Below are 25,140 nucleotides of genomic sequence, written 5' to 3' on the forward strand. Positions count from 1 at the left end.
GCTATACTTGCTTCTTCAGCCATGTCTGGAGATGTGACGGTCTCAACTGAGGAAGTAGAAACAGGAGATGAAGGTGGATCCTCCTCGAACAGCTCGTTCTCGTAAAAACTAGAATGAGAACCAGGCTCTTCCTCTGACTGTTGTTCTTGAAATAATCTCCTCTTCACGCGCAAAGTCCTCTCAATCTCAGGATTGAATGGTAGTAATTCACCACCCTGTGACCTGCGCATAAGAAGAAACTACAAGAAGAGTATGAGAATAGTTTAAGGAACAGATGTCCCTTAAACTAAGAAAAAGACTAAAATAAAAACAACGAAAATTTTAAACAATTGCCTACCCGGCAATGGCGCCAAAATTTGATGCCCGTCGTTGTGTGCACCAAAAATAATATTTATAGTCCAAACTACTACTATAGCTAGTGGCATTCAGGGTCGAACCACAGGGAGGCGATGCAATTAATAGTTGTCTGATTTTAGTCTAAAAGTAACAGTGTGTGGGGGTTTGTTTTGAGTTGGTCTATAACTAAAGGCAGAAAATGAAATGTAAACTAACTAAACAGATGAAATCAAATAATAAAAGGGTGCTAAGATGGTCGGTTCACTATAGTTTCGGCGGCAGTATACTAGGTAGGTCTAAAACAGACACGTGAGACGGGAAAATAAGAAGTCCTCTCAGTTCTTTCTTAACAGGTAGCATCTTTCGATCTCGCTACAGGTCCCTAATATCACTAATGCTAACTTTCGTCCTGAAAAGTGACTAAATTGTCTAAATTAACTTATCTTTCGACCTCATTAATCTAGCCGTCTTAATTAGGTAGGCTATCTCCATTCCCTATCTTTCGATCTTATTGGGTCGGTCAATTCCTAAGCATTCAACTAGTCGCGTGCACTCGATTCGTCAAATATAGCAATTAAATTAATTAAAACGAAGCTAATACTCACGTGGCTGGTCGATCGACCAGGGAACCCAATCGGTCGACCATGGCGCGATTTCAGGTCACTATTTTACGCCGCCTACTTCTACAGATTCCCTACATCCTAGCACAGGGTATTTAGCTACTCATGACTATGATGAAAACAACAATAAGATAAAGGAATAAAACTACTGAATTCATGTTTGAAATAATTGAACAAACAAATAACATAAAACGATAATTTCGGCTTCGGGAAACTAATCTAGCAATTCTATACTATGAATGAAAATAAAGCAATAAAACTGAAATAAGAGCAGAAGAATACCGAATGAAATAGGAGGAAACCGAAAGTACGAACGAAAGTAAAGCAATAATACCGATTGTATTGAATAATTAAACTTAAATGCAAACCCTAATATTTCCCTAAAGTTTTCTGAATAAAGACTTGATAAAGTCAGGTTAAGTTATATAGGAATGTAACGTAACACTTATTCCTAAACTTAATATACAATGGGCTTCTTAATTCTCGATCTTTTTATTTCCGTCAAACAGCTATGGTGGTCGACCGACCATAGGTAGCAGTCGACCGACCAAATGTCGGGGTAACAGTAGCTTCTGACTAAAAATAAATCTCGTGCTTCAGCATGCTTGGTCGACCGACCATAGTGCCCAGTCGATCGACCACTGCAACTGGTAGTCCGCTTCTAAATTCTTCATAAAGTTGTCTTTCAGGCCTCGAAATGCGCACCAAGTTAGTTCCTTGAGTAAATACTTCACGTCAAATGCAATGCAAGGTACTCGGGGACGGATTTAGCTTGATTTCCGCTGGATTCTTCACATTTCTGCAATAATGTACAAAAACACGAAAGTAGACGGAAATAGGGAGAATAGTAGCATAAACTACATAAATGAGCTCTGAAATGCGTGTAAAATGAGGTGTAAAACATCATATAAATGACACGCATCACAACTCGTGAAATTATATACTACTACTGTCAATACTCGTGAAGACTCATCCCTGCCAGAACTCCAGCTACCATCCAAGACAACACCTGCTAAGACAGACTGCTCACCATAAGGGATCACGGCAGACACAACAAAACAAACAAGACAGCCACACAAGGTCAGTAACTGAGGTATGACACAACAAACAGTACCAACGTATTACAAACACAACCAAACACACATACACAGTCACAACCACTCCAACCAATCTCCTTCACCGACTGTCCACTGGACCAGCCCTGCCAGTGGGGGACCGCAGCCGTTCCCACCTAAGCCCCGCTCATCATACCGAGTGATAACCCTGTCCCATTAATGTGCACATCCCCTCCAGTGGCGGGTTCCACGGAGGGCGAAACTAGGGCGTGAAGCCACTCCCGCAAGTGACTCCACTCAGCCGAGGACGCACCTCGAGAACCAAAGACAATCAATCACAAATAGCTGCAATATAATAATAACCAACAAAACAGCATACACCAACCGATTACCACGTATACTCGGACACACGGTCACAACAACAATACAACACCCGACACACTAGACAACCAACAGAAACTGAGTAGGCGAACTTACCTTTAACCAAAAGCAGCGATTCCTCGATCAACCATACGACATCAACCAAGCAAGCAATCCCTATACAAACAACATACAGGCCTATTACTACCAGTACAACCCTACAAGGAACAACCAAGACAAAGATGACGATGACATACCTACGCATCTCACATCGGCGTTACAACCGCTACCCGACTCAAGCAACCCATCCACAAGGTATCAGCATCCTCAAAGGCTCCCATGGAAGGTATTGGGTGAAGGGAAAGGAGGGAGACGACATCTAGGTCTGAAAGAAGGAGGTGGAAATGATTTGCGGTTTTGAAAAAACACGATTATAAACCCTCGCTGGAAAGACGCTACTCGATCGAGTAACCAACTTACTCGATCGAGTGGCCCCTACTCGATCGAGTACCTAAGCTACTCGATATAGTAGCCTCTACTCTATCGAGTGCCACTCATCCTCATACTCTAACAAGCCACCAAACATCCCTGACACGCATTCCTGAAGGCTATCACCCGCCTCGGTCAACGTCGGTCAACGGGTCCCTAAAAGGGCGGGTATTACAGGTTTTTGGCAATCTAGAGCCTTTTTCCTCCTTTATACCACCCTAATGACTACTTAACAGAAATTAAACTTGTAGAAACGAATGTTGGTGGAGAAGTCGGGTTCTAGGCCCTTTATCTATTGAACTACAACCTTATCATTTCCTTGCTCATTTCTAGTTAGTTTGCACTTCAAAGTAGTTAGCATAGTTAATTAGATAAAAACCAAACTCATCTTCTATCGACTTACCTACACGGTACAATTAAAATAGACTAGAATTGCAACATATATTCCCGTGATTCGACACCCTAAGTGCTACAACCATGACCATGCACTTGCGGTATTTTAAAATGTATCAATCCTTCATTTATCTGGAGGGTGTCTTGTCTTAACTCAAGTGCCAAATAAGAGAGAAAAAGGGTAGCGAGTCTACTTAAAAGGTGAAAAAAAATAGAAGGGGAGTATCTTCTTTGTTGTGGGCAAAAAAAGAGGAATAGTGGGAAGCTAGGTAGCACCAGAACATATACAGACACGGACACAGATATGAAACGGACACGTGAATGTAGGATACGAGGCACGTTTTTTAAAAGTTAATACAATATATATTTTATAGTTATAAAAGTACAACTTTAAGTTTGTAAAAGTATTTGTATTAAATTTAAAATAAAAATTCAAATTATGTAGTTTATGTTAATTAATTAAAACATAAAGGTTAGATTAAAAATAACTAATATGCCAACATAATACATAAATTAAGTCATGTATGCAAAATATATTCATGGGTTAATAATAAATAAATTACATCATATAGTATTTATATTAGTGATAATTCATAGGGTAACCCTAACTTTGCATTTTCCTCCAAATGCCCTTACTTTTCTTAAAAATAACTTTAATTTCTCGTATCTCTTTGGCACGATTTCGCAAAGCCCTGTTTCTTTTTCTAAAATTGTAGATTTTGGAAAGACAATCATTTTGAAAAAAAAAAAAACCTTCATTTTCTGGATATATGATCGAAAATAAAAGTTGGTCAAAGTTTCTTGAACGAATAAATTTTGACAAGTCGTAATTCCGTTCTAAGATGTCAGAAAAATACGATTTCTTATTTCAAATTGAAGATCTCGTACAGATGATCCATTAAGGAAAAAAAAATTCACGGATTTTCGATCTCGTAACTAAGAGATATGACTAGTAAAACGTTTTTTGACATTAGTAAGGGTATTTGGGGAAATGTGCAAAACTCGAGGGTACTATGAGAATTACCCCTTTATATTATGTAGAGTTGAAGTGTCCTTCAATGTCTCAAGAGTGTCAAAACTTTTGAAAATATTAATTAAAAATTGGAAATTGTTTATTAAGTATCCGACACGTATTTCAGAGTGTCGTGTGAGTGTCGGTGTCTGACACGAACGTGCAAGATTGTGGAAATACCCGTGTTACTTAGATGGGAGGTGAATTGGAAAAAAAAAAAGATAAACTAGGATTTTAAAAAAAAATTGAATGAGATTGAAGAAATAAGAGGAACAAATCATCTTCTCCAATATACATAATCATAAAATAAAATAAAATAAACTTTTGATATAGAAGTGGACAACATAACCAAGTAATGAAAGCATTGACCTACCAATACTATATATTTCCTCCGTTTATACACGATTATTAAGGTGATGAAAGAGGAATGTGTTTATTAAAGAAAAGTATAAACTATTGATTTAAACACCCAAAAAAAAAAGTATAGATTATTGATCGGAACGGGGGGGAGAGGAGGGAGTATGTCAAGATCTTCCCCATTTCTCAAAAAGAAACAGAGGTCCAATACTTCTCAACGATCCGGATTAAATCTGTGCTCGTACGGATGGTTTTAGATAGGAATGAGTAATGTTTTATGAGAGGAAATGGGGAGAAAACAAATGGAACGGGTCAATAACAGGCCTACTCTTTGCCACGATTCACAATCACGCATATCCAACAATAACATACAAGTAATTTTCATTGAATCAACTCAGAAATCTGAAACAATGACGAATGATGAAACAACAATACACATGGATGGATCCATCAGTAAATGAGAGCCCCACATTAAATTAACAAGACGGTCCACCATTATATACCCCTTACGTGTAAGTAACAAAATGCGACCTCGTACTAAAGATCAACCATCCACCCCATCCTCTTCATCATCCTCCTCTTCATCCTCCCCACATAACTATCATTCAAAACCACGTCGAACCACCACCACCACCGTTCTCCGTCGTAACATAACCCAATTATTCGCATTATTCGGGGTAGTATTGCGAGGATCCATGGCGGGTCAATCTCGGAAATGGATGATCCTTGTTGCCACCATATGGATACAGGCCTTTACAGGGACTAACTTTGATTTTGCCGCGTATTCGTCTGAGATGAAGGCGGCATTGGGGGTGTCACAGGTGGAGTTGAATTATTTGGCCACCGCTTCCGATATGGGGAAGGCGTTGGGATGGTCATCTGGGTTGGCCTTGATGTGGTTGCCTTTATGGGTTGTTATGTTACTTGCTGCTCTTATGGGCTTCGTTGGCTATGGTCTTCAGTGGTTCGTTATTTCCGGTTTCTTTTCTCCACCTTATTTCTTGGTTTGTCCTCAACTACTTTCTTTTTCTTTCATTAAATATGGTAAAAATGAGAATATGCTTGAGTATCTCATGTGAATTTGTTGATAATCTTACCATATATAGGTTATTAATGTGTGCCCTAAGGGCACACGTTAGAAAAACCCTTATTATTATTATTATTATATTACTTCTTCTGTTCAATTATTTGTTTGGGTTCGATTAAAATATCACTAGCAAACAATGCACTAATAAAAAAAGTAAATAAATTATTAAGTTTCAAGAGAGGTTAAGGGGTTTATACTTTACAATTTTTTTCTTTTGAGATCCGTCACTGCCAACTGGACGTACTTATATGCAAATGTGCCAACCCTATAGGCTATAGCTCTTTCACATGGCCTAAAGAGGGAAAAAAATACTCATTTGTTTACCTATTTTATGTTTCGGTATCTCGGTTAATTGTTTATCTTTCTATTTTGGAAATGTGTTTGATGGACAATTTGATATTCCACCCTCAATTTGGTCTACTTGTAATTCAATAATTAATCCCCTCCTTTTACCTTGTCTTTGTGCCAAGCCAAAGCCCAAAGGTCTTCGATATAAACAAGTTCAGAGAAAACATAAATAAGAACTAGGAAATGATACCATTAATTGAACATCAATCATTAATTTTTGTTTTTAATGAAAATGGTCTTCGATATAGTTTCCGAAACCCTGTTACTGTGAGGTTTTGAGTTTGATTCTGAATGTCCTATTCCATAAGCTGGATTATCTCAGAACATGGTATGAAATCATATCTGCCGTTGAGCAGGATTCTGAGTGTTTCTCATAATAAGTAACATGAAAAGGTCCTAAGTAGTAGGCTCACTTTGTTTGGCAGGTGTTTTTCCTATGCTTGTTATCAGGATGCAGCATTTGCTGGTTTAACACGGTATGTTTCGTGCTCTGCATCAAAAACTTCCCAGCAAACCGAGCCCTTGCAATCTCCCTAACAGTCAGCTTCAATGGTGTAAGTGCTGCATTGTATGCTTTAGCAGCTAATGCTATCAACCCATCTTCATCATCCCTCTATCTGTTCTTGAATGCCCTACTTCCACTATTAACCTCGTTAGCAGCGTTAATACCAATCCTACGACAACCAGAACTCGACCCTTTGCCTCCCGATGCTGTCCAAAGGGACTCCGTCATATTCCTCTTCCTCAATGCCTTGGCAGTAATAACAGGATTTTATCTCCTCTTTCTTACCTCAACAACAAATAGTGTGGCTTCTTCTCGTCTTCTCTTTGGTGGGGCGCTTTTCCTACTGGTTTTTCCTCTGTGTGTTCCCGGTATTGTGTATGCCAGAGAATGGTTCAAACAGGTTCATTCTAGTTTCAGGATTGATGGGCCGGGTTTCATTTTGGTCGATGATGATGATCTGGAGTTTCACAAAGAGGTGTCAAGGCAATGCAGCTTTTCAAGTAGCACAATATCATTGCTAATGAATGGAAATGGATCTTCTAATACTGGTTTGACTAACGATGATGCAGGGAAGAGTGAGGTACGCTACGGGAGTGTTCTTAGGAAGGGTCAGTTGGTGATGCTTGGGGAGGAGCATCCGGCTTCACTCTTAGTGCGTAGGGTAGATTTCTGGCTGTACTATGTTGCATACTTTTGCGGAGGTACAATAGGGTTGGTGTACAGCAATAATCTTGGACAGATTGCTCAGTCACTTGGTCAGAGCTCCAGCACCACCACCCTTTTAACACTCTATTCTTCTTTCTCCTTCTTTGGCCGGTTACTTTCAGCTACACCAGATTATATTCGTGCGTAAGTCCTTATCTTTGTACTTCTGTACTATTTTCACTCTTTCGGCAATGCATTTATAGGCTCCTCTCTGTAGGTTAATTGGTGGGTAAAGAGGGGTCGGATGTAGATAGCCTCACCTGCTTGTTAAATACTACTACATAGTAAGACGGTCTCTGCATGACACTTAGTGCTGTTGCTGTTCTTTTCAAGAAAGCATATAGATTTACGATGATGCACTGGTCTCTGAAGATCAATAACTGCTACCTCGTCCCTGCCAATAGCTTACTTTTGCATTTGGATTAGTTTTGTGAATGGATGCACAAGAAAGTGGGCCGGAGACTCTCACACCCATTCTCCACCACACAAAACATACGAAAAGAATATGTGGACTATTGGTAAGCACAGACGAACAAGAAATTTGTAAACTATTGACTGCGGCAAAGCAAAGTGTGAATGCGTAAAGTTGTAAGCTATTGGCTGGAATACAAGGAGTAAAAATTTACTCCGTTATTTACACCAGTTAAGGGTCAGAATTCTTAGACTATATTTGCTAACTCTTTAACTGCAATAATGCAGCAAACAATGTTAGCTTCATTTCCAAACTACTTGAACATCTTTATGTTTTAACAATCGGGGAAATCAAACTACTACAGGAAGTTCTACTTTGCAAGGACAGGATGGTTAGCACTTGCATTAACCCCAACTCCAATCGCCTTTTTCTTGCTCACCATATCAGGCAGTGCCCTGGCACTTCAGACAGGAACCGCCCTTATAGGCCTTAGCTCTGGCTTCATATTTGCTGCTGCTGTTTCCATAACATCCGAACTATTTGGGCCTTCTAGTGTTGGGGTCAACCATAACATATTGATCACCAATATCCCAATTGGGTCTCTGCTCTATGGTGTCCTAGCCGCTGTGGTCTATGACTCGAACTCTGGCTCTAGCCACAAAATTTCAATGGTTACTGATACAATAATTTGTATGGGAAGGCAATGCTATTATTGGACCTTCATGTGGTGGGGATGCCTATCCGTTGTTGGCGTTGTTTCGAGCGTCCTGCTGTTCTTGAGGACGAGGCTTGCTTATGAACGATTTGAGCACGATAGAATTACATCCTTAATTGATTAAGAAAAACTGATTTGTGTTTATAGTTTTGTACAGGAAAAACATTACATATTTCTTGTGAGTATACAAGTTTTCGATGTAATGGGACCCATAAAAGCAGTTTGGAAGCTGACAGGTTTCCAACTCATGTCATAAGCACTATTGCCCGATGACTTCATCTCCGGCCAGTAAGGTGTGAGGTAAATAGGAGACATGAGTGAATCATGTAAATGAAAAGGTTCATGTCCATTAATTGCTAACTAGTGTACTAATCAGCAGTTAGTAAAAATACATGATCTTGCTACAATTTTGGTTATCAATATTCTTGTTTGATCAGCTGTACTTATTTCTTGCTGAGAATTGTAGAACTCATGTTAGCAGATTCCTTCAATTATCTTCCTAATTCGAGCTAAGTTCAAAACTACAGAAGTACGATAAAAATCCACAGTTTTCCGCGTTTTAATTTCTCTATTTTCTTGACATCGACAATTTAGATATACAAAAATTTCAATACTAAATGTATCTGAAAGATTGAAACCAAAACCCATTCTCCCTTTTTAGGGCAATGGAATCAGAAATCCTGAAATTCAACCTTTTTATCGTCTATTAAAGTGATCAAGAGCAAGAACCAAACAAAACAAAGATAACCAATGAAATCGGACACAAAATTTCCTTTGTTGGTATATCTCAAACTGTTATAAATGAAGAAATCTGTAATGCTGGAATCGCGGTATAATGTGAATTACAGTTCAGACCAGGCCTAAATCTGCTGCTTGGATAAAAAAATAACTTTCCATTAACTTGTAAGATAATGCTATGCCAAAAGAAGTAAATATAAGAAAAAAAAGTATATAATCTTCTACTTTCAAGGGTACCTGCAAAATGTACCATTCTTTACACAGAGGAACAATCTCTCATAAGCCAAGGCCATCTTGTGTGCCGTAAACATGGACATTGCATAATCTTTGCAGGCCTTTCCTCTTTTCGCAAGCTTTTGTGCACCTTCCTGTACAACTTCCTCTAATGTCTCTACCAATGACTCAACATTCGGTGCAAACAAAAACCCATACTCTTCTTCAACCACTATAGTCCCCTTAATGCTCGGAAATCTCGAAGCCATCACCGGTGTCCCACTCATCATAGCCTCCATCAGGGTTAGATCAAGGCCTTGTGGTCTTAAAGTCGGGTTCAAGAATATGTCAATTGCATTATAGAAGGCTCCTAGCTCGGATGGCTTCATCGAACCTAGGACTAGTACTTGAGGTCCTAGCTCCCGGTAGCGATTCTCCCACGGACCGGACCCGGCTACAATTAGATACACATTTGGGTGTTTCTTAATAAACTTAGAAAAGGCCAAGTAAACTAAAGGATGGCCTTTATCTTTTACCAGTCTACCTGCTACACCAATGACTAATGTAGCATTTTTAGGTAACTTAATTTTGGACCTAAATTGTAGGCCAAGTTTACCATGTTCCTTAAAGTCACCCTCATTAACACCATTAATGATGACATGTACTCTTCTAGTTGGGATTTGGTACACATCCCTTAGCATTTCACCACAACTATCACTAATTGCAACATGATGAGCATAGTTATGGAAGAACCTTATTTCATTGAGTATTTTAGGAATTACACCGTAAATGCTTTGGTTAAAACCAGGAGACCTTGGTTCATCTGGTTCCCTAATCAAGTCTTGGTATATGCTTGAATGCAAACTCTCTAAAGCGATACCGTGCCAAGTCACCACTAGGTTTGGTAGGTGTCGCGCTAACCAATGGGGAAGCGCTACGCTCTCCGTGTGCACTACGTCGAATGCCTCTACTTGGTTCTCCTCCACAAATTGGTCCCATGCCTTGTTGTACCTTTGAGAATGTAAATTATGAACATAAATTTAGAAATGCAAATAAATTAATGTCAAGATTCAAGATTTTTGTCTGTCTCAATTCATTTGCCTACTTCGAGAAATTGCTAATTTCTCGAAGTGGGCAAATAAAATGAGACCAATATCAAAATAGAAAAGAGTAGAAACAATATATATATAAGTACCTCCACTTCCCGGGGTCACCCTCGTGGCAATGTATGATTGGATACCCTTGAGATGATGGGCTTAAACTTGACCCTTTTTCATAGGGTGATGTAAAGACATGGATCTTATGACCGCGACCGGCTAAGGCCATGTGCAATGTGAACGCGTGACGTTCCATACCTCCGGGAGCAGACCCAACCGGCCATTTCCTCGAGAAAACAGCGATTTTCAATGACCGAGGTTGATCAATCAAGGAAAGACGGTTCCAAGCGAACGTAGCGGTCCGAAGGTCACCGGACCATGACTTGGAGGTAGTAGTAGAAAAAGGTGGGAAGCATAAGGAGGAAGGGTTAGTTTGAAGGAGAAAAAGAGTTGGTATGGTAAAAATGACTATGAAAAAAAGTGTAATGCAAAGTTTGTAATTCGAGGTTGATGAAGTAGGTGATTTTCTTACTTTTGGAGTCATGTTTGAGCCCATTATTTGCTAAGTAAATGTGATTTTATGAGCATTTGATTATGAAGGAAATGGAGAAATATGAGGTTTGTTAATTCACAAGGAAGCATGAAAAAAGTTAGGCTAATAAACACGCATTAAGGCAAGTGCTCTTTGTTGGGAACTTGGACTTTAAACGTGAAATGGTGCATTTCTCACGCTACTTGTAGAGGGAAACTGGCCTAACTTTTCCATATTAACAAGCAAATACTAAACAATTTGTATTGATCTATTTGTTGTGGTGTTTTTCTCATGGTATGCTAGAGGAAAAGGAGATGAAAAATAATGGCATGAAATTAAGGCAACTAACGACCTAACGTAGAGTTAGGCTATGTTATTTCTCTGTTATTTTCAGCTCATTTTATTTCAGTTCAGTTCAGTTCAACTTAATTTCAGTTTAGTTCAGCTCAATTCAGTTCAGTTCAGTTCAGCTCAGCTTTATTCAGTTCAGTTCAGCTTTAGTAAATTCAGCCCATTTCAGTTCTACTCATCTTAAACTTATAGTTTTTATTAACATAATTAATATTATTTATTATTTTATTATTAGTATTATTAATTTTTTTGCAAGAAATGTATATTCCATTTTATTCATCCACAAGGGAAAAAACAAAAAAGACAAGATTGTAATACAAAGATATATCCCCTAAGACAAGGCTAAATTTAGATCATATTTAGCCTTTGTACAGCCTGCTCATAATCCCACAAAATCTCATTGAAGATGGCGATATCCGTCACGAGCTTGTGACGGATACCATTTCCTCTCACAAAATACCCGTGAGAGAGGAAGCACATGAGGGGTGCCCCACCTTATCCCCTCTCCCTTTTTGTGAGAGGTTTTCAGCTTGTGACGGAATTAGCCCGTCACAAGCAAGATGCCTTGTCATAATCCTTGAGAGGGATTTTCCTTAAAATTTTAGTACTAACATTGACTCTAATTATATGCAAAATTTGTGTCTCAGATTGCTCAACTCCTTGAAAAATTCTTGCATTTCTTTCATGTCAAAGCTGCTAGTAGGTAACTGCAATACTGCTTCTTATTCAACCATTCTTCAAATGTCGGGCATGTTGTTTAGCAGTGCACCATAAGAGCTCTCTGGTGGGGGGTTCTGAGATCTGCCTGTCATTCCTAGCCAAGTAAAGATGTCATGCCAAATTCGTTGAGAAAAAGAACAGGTGCAGAAGAGGTGAGTATGGGTCTCAATGGCCTCCTTACAGAGAATGCACCTATTTACCACAGGAATACCTCTGCTAGCTAAGTTATCAAGAGTGGCAAGTTTTTGCTACAAAGCCAGCGTAGTAAGCACCTTATGACTAGGAATAATAAATTTATGATAAAGATCTAGAGCCCAGAGCAGAAGAGCCTTGTTGTCTCTAAACCAGTGATAAGTCTTGCTTATTCTGAACTTTCCATTTTGAGACCAAGAATTGACTAGGGATGTGGCTTCTACCTGAGTTTGTGTCTTGTACAGAATTTCCTCCTTTAACTGCAAGTATGTTTTTGAAACTTTCAGGATGGTGGTCTTTCGATTGAATACTCCAGATTGAGTCAATAGTAAGGTAGTATGCTTTCAGCCATTCATACCAAAGTCCTTGCTGAGAGCCCAGAATCCATTATTATTATTATTATTATTATTATTATTATTTGTGAAATAAAGGGGGAAGAGAAATTGTAGGGAGAAGATAAGGGGGGACAGAACTGTATATTATTCCATTATGAGGGTATGTATACACATACAATGAGGGTAGAGTTTTCATAAGATAATATACTCTAGAATATTCTAAGATATGGACATCCATATAATAATATTTCATAACAATCCCCCTTGGATGTCCATTACTGAAGAAGATGCCTCGTTAAAAATCTTACTAGAAAAATCCTATGGGAAAAACGCTAGAAAGGAAAAGAGTACAATAATCTTCAAAACACGCACAATAATAGCTGCCTCGTTAAAACCTTTCCATGGAAAACCCAGTAGGACAAAACCATGGATAAGGAAAAAGAGTACGGCGCGTGTCAACTCCTCCTTATGATTACATAACTTGATGTATCTTGAAATGATCCATGTTTTGGCTTAACTTCTCGATCGTTGAAATAGAATTCATCATAGTTGATAAACTTGAATCTTCAATCAATAGAAATCCATGCTAACTTCAATATCATATTTCTTCGGATATCACAATCTGGATGTGGTCATTTCATAATAGCTCTTGGATCTTCATTTCAAATAATACCTCCATAATTATGATAGATAATTTCTTCTTAATAGATGATATAACATTTATTTAATCATGAACAAATTATCATCTCAACAACCATGATGACAAGATTATAGCGTAATAATGCGCTTAAATTGCTACCTCGTTAAAAACTTTGCTAGGAAAAACCCGTTGGGATAAAAAGAACCTAGTCGAAGGGAAAAAGAGTGTAACTATCATCCTTAATTCCTTATCTTAAGGAGAATCAATCCGATAATTATAATTATTGAATAAATCATCCAATACCTTTGAGCGGTTTTCTTTGGTCAACCACATGTGTATGAATTGACATTCTCATTCTAGACTTTGACTACATTATTTTTCAATCGTTATGGTACTTCTGGACCATAAACTAATTTCACATGTTTAGTTAGAAGCTCATCTAAATAATTATCCTCATATGCTCAAACTTCAGGTTGAGACAATAATAATTTCCTTAAAGTAACTCTACAGGAGTTTGAATTTACATTTTGGAAATAATCACGATAACCTTTCAGTCATGTCGTGGAGGTTCATATATAATCACAAGTTCCCAAAACTCAATTAATAAAACATCATCATTTGATGATCGTTTATAAGAGGCTGTAAAATATATTTCTCTTGTTAAACATTTATCAAAGTATAACTGTTAGGGTGCAAACTCATGTCCCACATCGGTAGAATAAAGATGGAAGATCATCTTTATAAGTGTCCAGAAAATATAATAGTACGAGGCCTTTTGGGAAGGAGCCCAAGAGTAAAACCGTGAGGGCTTGGCCCAAAGCGGACAATATCGTACTATTATGGACAGTGGACACCGGTGCAGCAGAGGCCCAACACAGGATATTCACGCTTCCGCACAACAATAACAATATAATTAATTATGTGCATGCATACGGGATATGCAACTAATTCTAAACAACAATAAAAACAATGCAATAATGTATACGGTATATATTAACACTAAGATGCAAATGATAAACTTATTATCTAAAGTGCACATAATGATGACTCAAAATGCAAACTGTAAAGTTTTATTTTTTTAAAATTCATAACTTAAATTGACTTCAGGTCAATGAATGGACTTCAGGTCCATGAGCTCATTCATAATCATTGATTATGTGTCGACAATAAAATTGACTTATTTATAAGATCTCCATTATCTAGTCCATTAAATTCCGCGAGCAAATGCATATCGGTTCCTTAACCATATCAATATAATTTCAACATCTCGTGATATTGTCAATACTGAATTAGTGATATTTGAATAATATATATATATATATATATATATATATACAGTACCATTCCTTTTCTATATAGGCCATCTATTATTATTCAGATATATGTCACTTCCGGGACATCCGAATTACTTTACTCCATAGGAGTACCAACTGCCCATGCTTGCCATTTTCTTATCATTTGAAATATGTGAACCGATATGACTCTCACACTACATTTCACGTAGAGATTTAAAGAACACTAAAAAACGACTCTATACCTTTGATATAACCAAACGACTCTATACCTTTGAATTCATAAGTATCTGACAGAGATGCGAGATTTATCTCAAGGTTTTGGAAAGAGTTGCAGGAATCTTTGGGAACAACTTTGAAGATGAGTACAACATTTCATCCTGCGACAGACGGCCAGACTGAGAGAACGATCAAGACTCTTGAGGATATGTTACGAGCTTGTGTGATGGACTTTGGTGGTAGCTGGGAACAGAGGTTGAATTTGATAGAGTTTTCTTACAACAATAGCTATCACACTAGTATTTGTATGGCACCGTTCGAGGCCTTATATGGGAGGAGATGTAGGAGTCCGATTTGTTGGGACGACAGTGCTGAGGCACTGGTTCTAGGACCAGAGATGGTACCTGAGATGGTTGAGCAGATTAAGATGATCAGGGAAAGGATGAGAGCAGCTCAGGATAGGCAAAAGAGTTATGCAGATCTACATCACCGGGATATAGAGTTTCAGCTTGGGGACAAGGTTCTTCTGAAAGTGTCTCCTATGCGTGGGGTTATGAGATTTGGGAAGAAAGGCAAGCTGAGTCAGAAGTTCATAGGGCCTTATGAGATCTTAGAGCGGGTTGGAGAGGTTGCATATCGTTTGGCTTTGCCACTGCGTTGGAGAGGGGTGCATAATGTGTTTCATGTATCTCAGCTGCGGAAGTATGTGAGTGATCCGTCACATGTGTTAGAGGCAGAGAGCTTAGAGCTAGATGAGTCCTTGTCATATCTTGAGGTGCCTAAGCAGATTCTTGACCGGAAGGTTAGGAAGACTAGGAGTGGTGAGACAGTTTTGCTTAAGATCCTTTGGTCTAACCACGAGTCTGAGGAAGCTACATGGGAGGCAGAGAAGGCCATGAGAGAGTGTTACCCTTTCCTTTTTGATCAGGTATGTATGGTTACGGGGACGTAACCTTGTTTCTTTTAGGGGGGGTAGGAGATGATCGCGAAGAGTTTTTAAGAGCTTTTTATACCTTTTTATGTTGTGTCGGTATGTTTGTTGTGGTTGAGTCGGGTTGAGTTTGGGTTAGTAACATGTTTTATGTTGAGTTTTGTTTTGGTTGTTGAGTCGGGAGTGTAGTAGTGTGTGTCTTTTTTTTGTTGTGGTTTGAACTTCGGGGACGAAGTTCTTTTTAAGGAGGGAAGACTATAATACTACGGTTTTATGAGCCTCTGGGTACTCTATCGAGTGGGCCTTACTCTGTCGAGTAAGGGTGTTTTACGTTTTAAAACAGTTTATGACCTGTTGGGTACTCGATCGAGTAACCTTGATACTCGATCGAGTAGGCGGCACTCGATCGAGTATGTCAGCTACTCGATCGAGTAGCCGTTCTGAGGGGATGATTTGTCGGGTTTTGTTAATAATGCGATTTAATATATAAACACTTCCGTCACTTTCTTAATACACTTTTACAAACCTAATTACTTTCAAAAGAGAAAACAATCTACGTTCTTCGCATGAATCGCATTATTGGCAAATCCCGGAGCTTGGAAGGTCGGAATTCACCGTTCTTTACACCTTTGTGATCCTTGCGTTGAGGGTAAGATCTACGTACTGTTTTTATGGTATTTCGTTAAAGTTAGTTAAACCCTAATTTGGGGATTTGGGGGTTTTGTTGTGTTTTTTGATTGGTAGTAATTGTATGATTGTATGTTAGGAGGAGGATTTGTAGAAGAGGCCTTTTGATAATAGCTGTTGAGATCGTCTGATTGTGTTACTTTCCAGGTAGGGTTTCCCTACTCAGTATTAGTCCCATAATGTGTTGATGATAATTTTTGTTTGTTGATTGTTATCATACAAGTATTGTGACGGTTGTTGGTTTTGATTGCTGATTAGTTGTTGTGATTGTTTGTATCTGTCTGTGTTCTTCGGGGTGCATCCCTGACTGAGTGGAGTCACTTGCGAGAGTGGCTTCATGCCCATTATTCGCCTTCTGTGGAACCCGCCACAGAAGGGATGTGCACATTAAGGAATTTGGGTTTATCGCTCGACGGAGATGAGCGGGGATTAGGTGGGAACGGCTGCGGTCCCCCACTGGCAACGTGGATTGACCTGTTGCGATGGGCACTCTGGCAGGATTACACACTTTAGTGTGTAGTCAGTATTGTGGAGTTTGGGAATGGAGTTCGGAGTATATCTGTGATGATTGAGCTGTGTTGTTTGTTGTGTTGTTGAATTATATAAATTGTGTGATTAGTACTGACCCCGTTTATTGTTTTAAAAACTGTGGTGACCCATTCGGGGATGGTGAGCAGGTATGAGTCGAGTTACAAGGGATAGCTGGGATGTGCCACTTTCAGATGATAGAGTCTTCCGCTGTAGCATGAGTAGTTATCAGACATTTCATTTAGTTGAGTAGACAATTGGTTTTGAGAACATGTAATCGTATTTTGGTATTTGGTGTTGGATTGTATCTTATTCACTAAAGTTATACTATTTAAATGTTGTTTCGTTATTATCTTATGAATATCATTGCCTCGGGGAACCGAGATGGTAGCATCTTTATACCTGGGTGGTCCTGGTAAGGCACTTGGAGTATGGGGGTGTTACACCTAAACAAATGAATCTAATGAACTTAGGGAGTCTAAATAAAATGAACCCGGGGAGAGTTGTTTGGAGCTACCGCAAAGACTCGGAAGACGTCCCGGAGTCGCAATTTGGCCCTCATTAACTCGAGCCGGTCACATGGGGAAGTGTGATGAGAGTTTGTGTCTTGTATGTGCATGTATGTGAAGATTCATGTTGATAATAAGTGATGGTTGGAAATTTATATGTGGAATTCGTCAGTTTGATGATTGGAAAAGTAGTAGAAGGGATGGGTATGTGAACTTTTGGTGTATTGGATTAGCTTGTGAATGAGTGGTATGGTTGTGTGTTTATAACGTGGCATTTAAGTTCCTGCTGTTATATGTTTGATGAGGGAATAGAAAGTATGATAGGGGACTTTATACTGTTTAACCCATCTTTAGTATGGCTCGGCCGAGCAGGGCAGGTACTCGACCGAGGAGGGAGTACTCGGCCGAGTATCCAAGCACTCGACCGAGTGTTGTCTGGCAGTGAGTAGTCTTGGCTACTGTACGTGTTTACTCGACCGAGTAAGTAGGTGTACTCGACCGAGCAGTGACTACTCGGCCGAGTATTGTTTGTACTCGACCGAGTATGCTTTCTGGGTTTTTGACGTTAGCTACTGGAGTCGATTACTCGACCGAGTATCTAGGATACTTGACCGAGTAGTCGTTACTCGACCGAGTATTGTAGTATGCTTGGCCAAGTGTTCCTTTGGCGGAAGATTGTTACATTTTGAGCCGTAGGCTTTTGTGCTTGTGTTTCCTTGTTTCCTATCAGCTCAAAATGCCTCCCAAAAGGACCCCCGCACAGATCCAAGCTTCTGAGATGACTCTTGATGAGGTTGCTCGCATGATTGAGCAACAAGAGGCTCTCCTTGAAGCTCTCAGAAATGTGGGAAAGGGGAATGAGAAGCTGATGGATGCTACTCAGCTCATCATCATCATTGCTCGCTTCAACCCTCCCACATATGAAGGGGTGGGTGAACCAAAGCTGCTCGAGAAGTGGCACCGTAAGATTGAAGCTCTCATGGAAATGGTTAAGTGCCCCGAAGACATGATCGTTGAGCAGGTGGTATACTACTGAGAGGTGAAGCTGCTGTTTGGTGGCAAAACGTCAAGGAAGATGCTAGAGCTTATTACCAGGCTGAGGGTCTGGGAGCTATTCCTTGGTCTGGGTTAAAGAGCGCTGTGAGAGAGCAGTTTGTGGCGGAGCATATTCGACACAAGATAAGATCTGAGTTTGATTCCTTCACCATGTCTGAGGAGATGACAGTCACTGACTACTATCATCGGTTCCTAGAGCTATCTCGTTATGTTGAGGACATGCAGCTAGGACAGAGGGGTTTGGCTCTCCATTTTGAGAGGGGTTTATCTGCCAAGATCGTGAGTCGTATGCCAGCTGGGGTTGCTACTGACCTTAAGGAAGTGTACCTACGAGCGGGCCAAGCTGAAAGAATGGTAGATCTCTCAAGAGAGATCGATGAGAGGATCACTCTCTTGAAAGAGGAAGGCCGACAAAGTGGAAGCAACAGTCAGTCGGCCAACAAGAAAGGGAACTTCAACCATGCAAAGGCTTTTTCTGGTGGAGCTGGTTTCTCGGGGGGATCTCGTGGCTGGGGAAAGAATGGAGGTCGGAGTGTGAGTGACAACTCTAACCTTACATGCTTCAACTGTGGTGGTGTAGGCCACAGGAGACGGGAATACACGAGTTACAGGCCCGACACTGGTTCAGGAGCTCGGCAGGGGAATTTCTCTCAGGGGCCAACTCAGAGTTTTGCTAGTAACCAACCGGGAGGTTCATGGGGCAACAGAGGTGGACAGGGCAACCAGGGCAGTTACAACCGCAGTGGTGGTGGATCATATCAGCGCCAGAACAACAACACCACCCAAGATTCAGCAGCCAAGCCAAGTACCTCCAATGCTTCGGTTCAAGGTGGAGGACAGAAAAACAGTGGGAAGCTTTTCATGATGGACAAACAGGAAGCACAAGATGATGCTCATGTAGTTACCGGTACCTTTCTTGTTCATAATGTACCATCTTTTGTTTTGTTTGATTCGGGGGCTACACATTCTTTTGTGTCTAAGAGTCATGCCTTGTCTATGGGTTTGGGGAAGTTCGAGGATGTAAGAGATGATGTGTTCATACCTTCGGGGGAGTCTGTGTCGTGTCTCAAGTTGTATAAGGGATTGTCTATGGTGGTTGGAGTGGTAGATTTACCGGTAGACCTGCTAGAGTTTCCTATGGATGGGTTTGAGGTGATTGTCGGGATGGATTGGTTGGGTAAGTATGATACCAAGATAGATTGTCGGCAAAAGAGAGTGTCCCTAAAAGGTCCTAAGGGTGTTAGAGTGTCCTATCGGGGGTTTGTGGTAAAACCTAAGTGTAAGTACATAGCTGTGATGACTTTAAAGTCATGTTTGAGGAAAAAGTGCCCCTTGATTCTCTGTCATGTGAGAGATCGCCGAGTAGAGCCGCAGACAGTTGCTGAGATACCTGTGGCGGGAGAGTTTGATGATGTCTTTCTTGAGGAGATACCGAGTTTGCCTCCCAAGAGGGATGTTGATTTCAGCGTGGAGCTTAAACCGGGAACATGTCTAATATCCAAAGCACCTTACCGTATAGCACCTAAAGAGTTAGCAGAGTTGAAAAAGCAGATACATGAGTTGCTAAGCAAGTGTTATATCAGGCCTAGTGTGTCACCGTGGGGAGGCCCAGTTCTTTTTGTAAAGAAGAAAGATCGGAGTATGAGACTGTGCATTGATTACAGAGAGCTCAATCGTGTCACAGTGAAGAACAAGTATCTTTTGCCTAGGATTGATGACCTGTTTGATCAGCTAAGTGGAGCAGGTGTGTTTTCCAAGATTGATCTGAGGTCGGGCTATCACCAGCTGAGGATAGCAGATGAGGATATTCCTAAGACAGTGTTCCGATCTCGATATGGTCATTATGAGTATGTGGTGATGCCTTTTGGGTTGACCAATGCACCAGCAGCTTTCATGGATTTGATGAACCGGATCTTTACACCGTTCTTAGACAGGTTTGTGGTTGTTTTTATCGACGACATCTTAGTCTATTCTAAGATTAAGGAAGAACATGAGGAGCACTTGAGGATAGTCTTGCAGACTCTGAGAGAGAATCAACTTTATGCCAATCTATCTAAGTGCGAGTTCTGGTTGGAGGAGGTGGCTTTTCTGGGACATGTGATATCTAAGAAGGGGGTATCTGTGGATCCTAGTAAGATTGAGGCCGTAACCAAGTGGGAATCACCGAAGAATGTTGCTGAGATTCGGAGTTTCTTAGGCCTTGCTGGATACTACAGGAGATTTGTGAAAGATTTCTCTACCATCGCACGGCCTATGACATCTTTGATGAGGAAAAAGACCAGAGTTGTTTGGGATGAGAGTTATGAGACGGCGTTCCAGACCTTAAAGGAACGCTTGACCACAGCTCCTATCCTAGCTTTGCCAGAGGGATGTGAGAACTTTGAGGTATATACCGATGCTTCAAATAATGGTCTTGGTTGTGTTTTGATGCTGGCAGGGAAAGTCATAGCTTATGCTTCGAGGCAGCTGAAGCCATATGAGGAGAACTACCCTACTCATGATCTGGAGCTGGGTGCAATTGTTTTGGCTCTTAAGATTTGGAGGCACTACCTTTATGGAGCAACCTTTAAGGTGTTTTCTGATCATAAGAGCCTAAAATATATCTACACTCAGAAGGAGCTGAACATGCGACAGAGACGGTGGATGGAGGTTATCGGAGATTATGATATGGAGATCATCTATCACGAGGGTAAGGCTAATGTTGTTGCAGATGCTCTGAGTAAGAAGAGCGTTCATTCGCTATGTACAGCCATGTCCTTGCTGAAGCTGAGGGATGAGGTGTCTAGGATGGGGATCTTTATGTTAAGGAAGGGAGATGCCATCGGGGATTTGACGATCGAGGCAGAGTTATATGAGAACATCAAGAGTAAACAGGAGCTTGATCCTAAGATTCAGAAATGAAAGTCAAGAGTAGAGAGCGGGACGGTTTCCAGGTTTTCTATCCATACAGATGGGAGTGTCCGTTTTGATGGTAGATGGTGTGTTCCTGAGGATGCAGAGTTGAGGAGAGTGATCTTGACGGAGGCTCATTGCACTCCTTATTCAGTTCACCCAGGGTGGTGACAAGCTTTACAAAGATCTTAAGAAAACGTTTTGGTGGCCAAACATGAAGAAAGATGTAGCTGAGTTTGTGGCCAGACGTTTGACCTGTCAGAGGGTCAAGGGTGAACAAAGAAGACCACAAGGTAAGATACAGTATTTGGAAGTACCTGAGTGGAAGTGGGAGTCAATCTCTATGGACTTCATTGTGGGGTTGCCTAGGTCACAGCAAGGTAACAACATGATCTGGTGATTGTTGATCGGTTAACCAAGTCGGCTCACTTTGTTCCTATGAAAGATACTTGGTTTAAGATGCACTGCAGGTTACTGGGAGGCATGTGGTTCGGTTACATGGTATACCCAAGGATATCGTTTCTGATCGTGATGCGAGGTTCATATCCAAGTTTTGGCAAGAACTGCAGGAGTTGATGGGTACAACCTTGAAGATGAGTACAGCCTTTCATCCGGCAATCGATGGTCAGACAGAACGAACAATCAAGACCTTAGAGAACATGTTGAGGGCTTGTGTCATGGAGTTTGGGGGCAGCTGGGAAGACAGGCTTGATCTGATCGAGTTTTCATACAACAACAGTTATCATACGAGTATCGGGATGGCACATTTTGAGGCTTTGTATGGACGGAAGTGCCGAAGTCCAGTTTGTTGGGATGATAGTTCTGAGGCTGTAGTCTTGGGACCTCATCTAGAGCAGGATATGGTTGAGCAAGTCCAGTTAATTCGGTAAAAGATGAGAGCAGCTCAAGATGGTCAGAAGAGCTATGCCGATTTACACCGCAAGGACATTGAGTTCGCAGTAGGGGACAAGGTCCTTTTGAATGTGTCACCTATGCGAGGTGTGATGAGGTTTGGGAGGAGGGGTAAGCTAAGTCAAAAGTTTATAGGTCCTTATGAGATTTTGGACCGTATAGGCGAGGTAGCCTACAAATTAGCTTTGCCACCAGCTTTGGATAGAGTCCACAATGTTTTCCATGTTTCTCAGCTTCGGAGGTATGTGAGTGATCCATCGCATATCCTTGAGATGGAGAACATCGAGCTTGATGAATCCTTGTCCTACGCCGAAATTCCTAAAGAGATTCTTGATCGCAAGGTTCGTAAGACAAAGAATGGTGAGATGGTCTTACTCAAGGTCATTTGGTCTAATCACAATGTGGAGGAAGCCACATGGGAACCCGAGGAAGCTATGCGAGAACGTTTTCCTAACCATTTTGATCAGGTATGTTTGGTTACGGGGACGTAACCGTTGTCTTTTTTGGGGGTAGGAGATGGTCGCGGTTGTGTTTTGTCTTATTTTGAGTCGGGTTAGTGAGTCTTGTGGTGTCTTGTGTGGTTCTTTGGCGTTGATAAATGTTTGTTTGTGTAGTCTTTTTGCGTTGTGTAGTGTCTTGTTTTAGGGTGGAGTGTGAACTTCGGGACAAAGTTCTTTTTAAGGGAGGAAGATTGTAATACTACGGATTTTCTTAAGTGACTACTCGACTGAGTATAGCCTACTCGGCCGAGTAGTGCTGTTGGTATGGTCTGTTTTAGTTCTGCCGAGGAATACTCGGCCGAGTATAGTGAATACTCGACGGAGTAGAGGATACTCGGCCGAGTATAAACTTTAATCGACCGAGTATCCGGTCTGGCGAAGTGTTATTATACCGGTTTGATTAGGGAAGGTTTAGGGTTATTTTATATTCCGCGTTAGTTTCTAACATTTTCAACCCTCATCATTTTACGATTACCCTAATCACTCCCTAATCATCCCATAATCTCGTTGTGTGTGCAATTGTCGTGGTCCTTGCGTATAATCTCTTATTCTACTGTTGGTAAGTTTCATTTTCCATTCATTTGTATTCTTTTGGGGTTATTGTATTTATGGAATTTGGAGATACGGAGGATTGTGCAATGTGTAATTGTGTTATGTGGTTATTGTATAAGAGAAGATTTCGTAGAGGAGCCTTTCTGATTGTTCGAGTTTCGTTCTACTGTTGATTGCTAAGGTAGGGTTTTCTCTACTCAGTTTACTGTTCATTGTTTAAGACATGATTGTTTTGTGTTATTTATTATCTGCTGATCATCGGAGTATGGGCGTTGTTGTGGCGGTGTTGATGTGGAGATGTGGTGACAATTGTGATACTGTGTTTGTGATTGTGGTGGAGTCACTTGCGGGAGTGGCTTCACACCCTAGTTCGCCCTTCGTGGAACCCACCACGGGAGGGGATGTGCACATTAAGGGACAGGGATTGTTAGTCGCTCGTTGATGAGCTAGACTAGGTGGGATCGGCTGCGGTCACCCACTGGCGGCGAGGATTACCTGTTGCGATGGGTAATCTGGCAGGGCTACACACTTCGGTGTGTAGTCAGTTACTGTGTGAGATCGGGAGACTGGGGTTGGAGGATGATCAGCTGGTTACATCGTTTGTTTGTCTTATTTTGATTGAGTAATACTGACCCCGTTGTTGTTTGTGGAATCTGCGGTGATCCATTCGGGGATGGTGAGCAGGCTTGACAGGTATTGCTAGTGGTGAGCTTGGGGCAGTCTTGGGAATGTTGTCATCACCAGTCATAGCATCACCGTCCGAGTCTTAGTTTTGATTTCATTAGTTGTCAGACATTGGAGTTGTTTTGTTGAATCAGTTTTGGATTTTAGTTTGATGTAAATGTTAACTCTTTATGGCATTTTAATAAATGTGCTCAGTTCAGACGCTTTTGATATGTACTAACCTCTGGCAACCGAGATGGTAACACACTTTCATGGTAGGGTGGTCCTGGTAAGGCACCTTGGTATGAGGGGGTGTTACAACTACATGGGAGGCAGAGGAGGCCATGAGAGAGCGTTACCCTTTCCTTTTTGATCAGGTATGTATGGTTACAGGGACGTAACCTTGTTTCTTTAAGGGGGTAAGAGATTATCGCAAAGAGTTCTTAGGAGTTTTTACATCTTTTTGGTGTTGTGTCGGTATGGTTAGTAATGGTTTGAGTCGGGTTGAGTTTGGTTAGTAGCATGTTTTTATGTTGAGTTTTGTTTTGGTTGTTGTGTCGGGAGTGTAGTAGCATGTCTTTGTTTTGTTGTGGTTTGAACTTCGGGAACAAAGTTCTTTTTAAGGAAGGAAGACTGTAATACTACGGTTTTATGAGTCTCTGGGTACTCTATCGAGTGGGCCTTACTCTATCGAGTAAGGGTGTTTTACGATTTAAATTAGTTTCTGACCTGTAGGGTATTCGATCGAGTAGCCTTGGTACTCGATCGAGTAGGCGGCACTCGACCGAGTACGTCAGTTACTCGATCGAGTAGCCCGGTTTACGGGTAATGTTTTGTCGGGTTTGGTTAATAATGCGAATTAATATATAAACACTTCCGTCACTTTCATAATACGCTTTTATAAACCTAATCACTTTCAAAAGAGATTTCAATCTACGTACTTCGCATTCATCGCATTATTGACAAATCCCGGAGCTTGGAAGGTCGGAATTTACCTTTCTTTACATCTTTGTGATCCTTGCGTCGAGGGTAAGATCTACGTACTGTTTTTATGGTATTTTGTTTAAGTTGATTAAACCCTAATTTGGAGATTTGGGGGTTTTGTTGTCTGTCTTGATTAGTAGTAATTGTATGATCATATGTTAGGAGGAGGATTCGTAGAAGAAGCCTTTTGATAACAACTGTTG

The 25,140-nt window shown here is 40.7% G+C and overlaps 2 protein-coding genes across 2 annotated transcripts; one reads left to right on the top strand and one right to left on the bottom strand.

Annotated features, from left to right (window-relative positions):
* The first annotated feature begins 4,885 nt into the window (after positions 1–4,885).
* LOC141607697 (protein NUCLEAR FUSION DEFECTIVE 4-like) lies at positions 4,886–8,874 on the top strand. The gene is made up of 3 exons (XM_074427054.1): positions 4,886–5,626; positions 6,483–7,411; positions 8,044–8,874. Exons 1-3 carry the CDS (start codon positions 5,147–5,149, stop codon positions 8,516–8,518), a joined length of 1,884 nt encoding a protein of 627 aa, XP_074283155.1. The 5' UTR covers positions 4,886–5,146; the 3' UTR covers positions 8,519–8,874.
* A 293-nt stretch (positions 8,875–9,167) lies between these two features.
* On the bottom strand, positions 9,168–11,103 carry LOC141607706 (uncharacterized). The gene is made up of 2 exons (XM_074427062.1): positions 10,541–11,103; positions 9,168–10,356 (listed from the first exon to the last, which is right to left on the bottom strand). Exons 1-2 carry the CDS (start codon positions 10,996–10,998, stop codon positions 9,360–9,362), a joined length of 1,455 nt encoding a protein of 484 aa, XP_074283163.1. The 5' UTR covers positions 10,999–11,103; the 3' UTR covers positions 9,168–9,359.
* Positions 11,104–25,140: the final 14,037 nt, after the last annotated feature.

The sequence above is a fragment of the Silene latifolia genome, chromosome 1 (assembly GCF_048544455.1).
Source record: "Silene latifolia isolate original U9 population chromosome 1, ASM4854445v1, whole genome shotgun sequence".
In the NCBI taxonomy this organism is placed as follows: Eukaryota; Viridiplantae; Streptophyta; class Magnoliopsida; order Caryophyllales; family Caryophyllaceae; genus Silene; species Silene latifolia.